The sequence below is a fragment of the Orycteropus afer genome, unplaced genomic scaffold (assembly GCF_000298275.1).
Source record: "Orycteropus afer afer isolate SDZICR_OR568_19922 unplaced genomic scaffold, OryAfe1.0 scaffold00002, whole genome shotgun sequence".
Lineage (NCBI taxonomy): Eukaryota > Metazoa > Chordata > Mammalia > Tubulidentata > Orycteropodidae > Orycteropus > Orycteropus afer.
In genome coordinates, this window is record NW_006921589.1 from 506,674 (window position 1) to 512,645 (window position 5,972).

The window sequence follows — 5,972 nt, forward strand, 5'->3', positions numbered from 1 at the left end:
TTTTTACGTGAGGCATATTTCAGGCTTTACATGAAGTTATAGTGCCACCTGGTGGCTACTTATTGAAGTACAACCAGACGTTCAAAAGAAGAGGGCATGCTGGCTAATGCTTCTTGGTCAGTATTAACCATAGAATCTTAATGTATTAGGCAATCCATGAGTATTTTGAATTTATATGCCTTATATTGCTTAGAATTTACACTGTGCAAGACAGTGGCCTAGGTACTGGGGCTGAAACTAGACTGTACACTGATCCCTGGCCTCAAAAACTTATTAGAAGACACCATCCTGATCAGATACAGGAAACAACAATGAAAAACAGGTGGTGAGTGTAATTAGGTGTTCATTAGAACTAGCCATCTGCCTAACCAGAAGCTAAGTTAGTGCAAAGAAGTATAAGCGCATAAATGAATTGAGGGTGGAATGAGAGTGTAGAGGGGAGTAAGATTGACAGACAAACACTGGGGTCGAAAGGGCTGCACATCTCCAGTCAGAGGAGCTCCCACTTGCTCCTCTGCACCACACTTGCTGGGTGCATGGCCTCAGGCTAGTTCTTTGTCTCTCTGTGCCTTGGGTTCCTCATTTAGGAATAAGGAAATCGAGTCAGGGTTGACTTTTCTCGCACTCTGGCGGCTCAGGCATTAGGTTTAACCTGTGTTTTATGGGCTATGTAAACGCATTACACTGTGTAGATCAAAACAAATTATAGATAACATTGCAAAGGATGGGAATTCCAGAACACTTAATGGTGCTCATGAAGAACCTATACATAGACCAAAGAGACAATTGTTTGAACAGAACAAGGAGTTAACATGTGGTTTAGAATCCGTGAAGGTGTGTGTGTCAGAATTGTATCCTTTCATCATACTTATTCAGCCTGTATGCTGAGCACATAATCTGGGAAGGTGGACTATATGAAGAAGAACACACATCAGGATTGGAAGAATACTCATTAACAACCTGTGATGTGCAGATGATACAACCTTGCTTGCTGAAAGTGAAGATGACTTGAAGCACTTACTGATGAAGATTAAAGACTACAGTCTTCAGTATGGATTACACCTCAACATAAAGAAAACAAAAATCCTCACAACTGGACCAATAAGCAACACCATTATAAATGGAGAAAAGATTGACATAGGCAAAGAGTTCATTTTACTTGGATCCACAATCAACACCTGTGGAAGCAGCAATCAAGAAATCAGAAGTCGTATTGCATTGGCCATACCTGCAAAAGACCACATTAAAGTATTTAAAAGCAAAGATGGCAGTTTGAGGACTCAGGTGCACCTGACACAAGCCATAGTATTTTCAGTCACCTCGTCTGCACGTGAAAGTTGGACAATGAATAAGGAACACTGAAGAAGAACTGATGCCTTTGAATTGTGGTGTTGGCAGTGAACACTGAGTATACCATGGACTGCTCGAAGAAAGAACAAGTCTGCCTTGGAAGAAGTACAGCCAGAATGCTCCTTAGAAGCAAGAATGGCAAGACTTCATCTCACGGACTTTGGACAGGTTATGAGGAGGGACCAGTCCTTGGGAAAGGACATCATGCCTGGTAGAGGATCAGAGAAAAAGAGAAGGACCCTAGACGAGATGAACTGGCAGAGTGGCTGCAACAGTGGGCTCAGCTATGGCAAAGATTGTGAGATGGCACAGGACCAGGCGGGGTTGAATTCCGTCGTGTGGCGTCTCTGTGAACCGACTCAACAGCATCGAACAACAGCAGCAACGGTGGGGGTGAAAGAGTATCTCATTGTGGTTTTGATGTACATTATTTCCCTAACTACTAATGATACTGAGCATTTTTACACATGCTCACTGGCCATTTGTGTATCTTCTTTGGTGAACTGACCATTCAAGTCCTTTGCTCATTTGCCGATTGGGTTGCTTATCTTTGTCTTGTTGAGTTGTAGGAGATCATTATATATCCTGGGTTTGAAACCCTTGTCAGATACATGGTTCCCAAATATTTTCTCTCAGTCTATGCGTTGTCTCTTCATGTTGTTGGTAAAGTCCTTTGGTGCACAGAACTTTCAGTTTTAATGAAGTCCAGTTTATTTATTCTGTCTTTTCTTGCTGGTGCTACTTTTGTGTTATATCTAAGCCTCCATTGTTGAAAAGTAGGACCAAAGCATTACTCCAATGTTTTATTCTAAGAGTTTTATAGTTTCAGTTCTTATATTTAGGCCCTTGATCCAGTCTGAGTTAATTTTTAGACTTGTATGAGATAAGGGTCCTGCTTCCTTTTTTTGAGTCTGGAGATCCCATTGTCACAGCACCATTGGTTAAGGAGCTCTGGCGGTGCAGTCTCTAAGGCATTTGACTGCTAACCAGAAGACTGGCGGTTCAAACCCACAGCCATTCTGTGGAAGCAAGATGGGCAATCTGCTTCCATAAAGATTTACTGCTATTTATTGAAGAAACTTTTGCTTCCCCATGGAATGAGCTTAGCCCTCTTGTCTAAAGTCACTTGACATTAGATGTGTAAAAGGTAATTGATTTGTTGGAAAAGTTGCATTTGCTTATGGTTAAATACACACAAAACAGAATATAAAATTGCCCTATCTTGTCTTTCTGCATCTGAGACATGGTGTCATTTCTTATATATCTTTCTACAAATGTTCATTTATAAGCATTTATGTAGAGAAAATGTCTTTTTGTTTCTCTACAATTAGGACTTAAGACTTTTTTTTTCTTAGTGCCTTTTTTGCTTTCCCATTTAATAAGTAACTATGGGTAATAATAATATAAAAAGAGCTAGTATTTAATGTACCAGGCACAAGTGACCATATATTGGTGTCAAAAGACACTACTTCTGAACCATCTCTCTCCCTTCTTTTTCATCTTTCTCAGGGTCAACCAGGACTACTGGGACCACAGGGTCCAATTGGAGCCTTGGGACCCCCAGGACCCATCGGGATTCCAGGAGAGAAAGGGCTGCGAGGTGACAGTGGCCCTCCTGGAGCAGCTGGGCAGAAAGGAGACAAGGTGGGCCTCCTCTGGAGAGCAAGCTTTATGGCAGCCACTCACCGGCACTGTTACGCCAGCTTTTAATTTTTTCTTTCTTATTTTGAAATAATCCCAGGTAGTGTACATACTTGTACCTTTTATGAAATGAAGTCTAAGCTTCCCTTCAACAATCACCCTTTACTCCCTTTACTGAGGAGCATGCCCTTCCAGATCTTTCCTTCATACTTAAATGCACAAGGATATACCCAGTGAATTAACTCTGGTGGCGAAGTGCCTAAGGCACTTGACTGCTAAGCAGGAGGCTGGCGGTTCAAACCCACCAGCCACTCCTCGGAAGGAAGGTTGGGCAATCTACTTCCGTAATGACACTGTCTCGGAAACCCAAGGAGGGGTCACTATGAATTGGGTTCGACTTGATGGCAGTGAGTTTATATCTAGTGAGGAGTCATAGCATTGTTTGTTGTGGCTTTCTTAAAAACTTAAATGATATTATGTTTATGTATTATTCTGAACCTTAAAGATCATTCCATATCAATTTATAGATTGGACATATTCTTTTAAAAATACTGCATAACCTGCCATAATGCAGGTAAAATATAGTTTATTCTCCAATTAATGAGAATTCAAGGTTCTGCCTCAATTGTGTGCAGTGCAACTGTACATTCCCTGTGCTCACATATACAAGTGCTTGTTGCTCTAGGATAAATTCTGAGAAGTTGAATGTCTGGCTTACAGGGTGTTGAAAGTGTGTTTCATTTCAGTTATTTTTTTAACTGTGAAGCTTATTTTTTTTTTTTCCTTTTAATTGTGCTTTGGGTGAAAGCTTACACAGTAAATTCGTTTTCCGTTAACAATTCATACATATTCGATTCATTACGTTGATTGCAATCCCCACAGGGTAACAGCACTGTCCCCACTTCCTCCCAGAGTTTACCGTTCCGTCCTTTTTCCTGTCCCTTCCTGCCTCCTAAGCTTTATCCCTGGGCAAATGCTGCCATTTTGACCTTGTGTGGGTGATTGTTCTAAAGGGTGTGTACTTCCGTGACGATACTGTTCACCTGATAGGCCTATCATTTGCCTGCAAGCTGAGCCAAGGGGGTGAGTTCAGTTGAATGATGCTTTATTTTAATTGATTCTGCCAAGTTGCTTTCCTAATTAGAGATAACAAAAGAGGACTTCTTAAATGTTGACATTTAAGTTCATTAATGTAAAAACAGGTGACAATGACTACTAAATGTTTTTAAAGATGAGTCAGTGTTTCTTAGTGTTGTCAAGTGAATCAGCTTGTTAATCTAATAATTTAGTAATTTGTATATTTTTGCTTTATTTTCTGGGATTTTAGGGCCCAACTGGTGTTCCTGGGTTTCCTGGTTTGGATGGCATATCTGTAGGTACCCCTGCATTTTTTTTCATTTTTTAAAAAAGAAAGAAGAAACATTTATCAAAACTCACAAGGCCACATGTTCAAACGTAAAGTGGAACTGTCCTTTTCTTTTCTCGTCTTAGTGCAGGAAGTGTATGTGTATCCTGTTTTGTACAGTAACCTTGAGAGCCAGAACTCTTTACTTGAAGAGAAAGATTTCGAACAGGTTAAATGAAACATTCCAAAATGTTAGCTCGTTACACTTGTCACATCAGATCCAATGTTCTGGAAAGAAATCTGTACTCAGAATGAAAGTTCTTGTTTAGTGAGGAGTCCTGAAATTGGAAGTGGATTGAAGATTCTCATTTCTAGTATAAAAAATCAAATGAAAGAAGGAAGAGTTATTTGAAGGGATTTACAATTGAATCTGTATAAGTATTTCAAAGGAAATTGCCCCCAAACCTTTCAAACTAAATTAATTAAAATTTGGAAGTACTGAATTTTTTGAACTATGCTCATAGTACTTGTAGGTGAGGAAGGAAGTTTTGTAGAAATCAACACGTGAACACGTGAGTCATTGTTGCCATCACTGGGGTACCCATACTGTGTAATCTCTGAGTCATAATAGTCTTGCAAAAATGGTTCCTTTCTAATTCTGTTTTCTGTCTGTAGGGATACCCAGGACTTCCAGGATCCAGAGGCAAACCTGGCGTGAATGGCTACAATGGCTCAAGAGGTGATCCAGGGCTTCCGGGAGAAAACGGAGCTCCTGGCCCAGTAGGGCCCCCAGTAAGACATTCGTGTCTCATCCTGATGGGAATCTTGACTGCAGAAGTCCTGCAGTGGGAACAGGCTTGGTGTGCTTGGAGATACAGAGTCAATGCAAGTGTGCCTAGAGCAGGGAAGAAAAACAGGGGTGGCCAGGAGGTGAAGGCAAAGAAGTGGCCAGGACCTAGAACACATGGGCACTATGGTTGGAGACTGAGTGTCATCTTCCATGCCATTCTGAATAGCTCTAAGGAAGGATGCGACAGGATCTGATTGATGTTTCAGTAAGATGCCCCTGATGCTGGGAGACAATGGATGGGAGGGGAGGGGGAGCCAGGAGGACAGTTAGCAAAACTTAAGTTCTTTGTCAGTCAGGGTTCAGAGGAGACATGTGAACCCAACTAGGTATTTCAAGCAGAAAGGAATTGAATACAGGGAATTTGATACTTACTGTAATGGTTGGAAGGAACTCTGGTGGTGTGGTGTGTAAGGCATTTCGCTGCTAACCAGAAGGTTAGTGGTTCAAACCCACCAGCCACTCCATGGGAGGAAGATGAGGCAATCTACTTCTGTAAAGATTTACAGCCTTGGAAACCCAATGGGGGTTGCTGTGAGTTGGAATCAACTCGATAGCAGTGGACGGGTTTGGAATGGTTGGAGGGGTGGAACTCGGAGCCCACCACACTGATTTCCAAATTGAATACTTAGCTGAGATCTCTACAGAAGGAAATGGCTCCTGCATTATAAACTGACACTGCCTGTCACCCCTGCATCTAGACACAAACACTTGTGCTTCTACCTTCCTGTTTGGCAGCAACAACAGTTCCAAGGAAAGGACATTTTCCTCATTTCTGCCTTCCGTGTC

General features: G+C 41.5%; 1 protein-coding gene across 1 annotated transcript in view; it reads left to right on the top strand.

Moving 5' to 3' along the window:
- The window catches only part of COL4A4 (collagen type IV alpha 4 chain), a 143,303-nt gene that overhangs the window by 26,134 nt on the left and 111,197 nt on the right, over window positions 1–5,972 (top strand). The window contains exons 4-6 of the mRNA XM_042783095.1: window positions 2,860–2,994; window positions 4,319–4,363; window positions 5,012–5,128. Coding sequence (XP_042639029.1) covers window positions 2,860–2,994; window positions 4,319–4,363; window positions 5,012–5,128 — 297 coding nt within the window. The remainder of the gene's footprint in view (window positions 1–2,859; window positions 2,995–4,318; window positions 4,364–5,011; window positions 5,129–5,972) is intronic.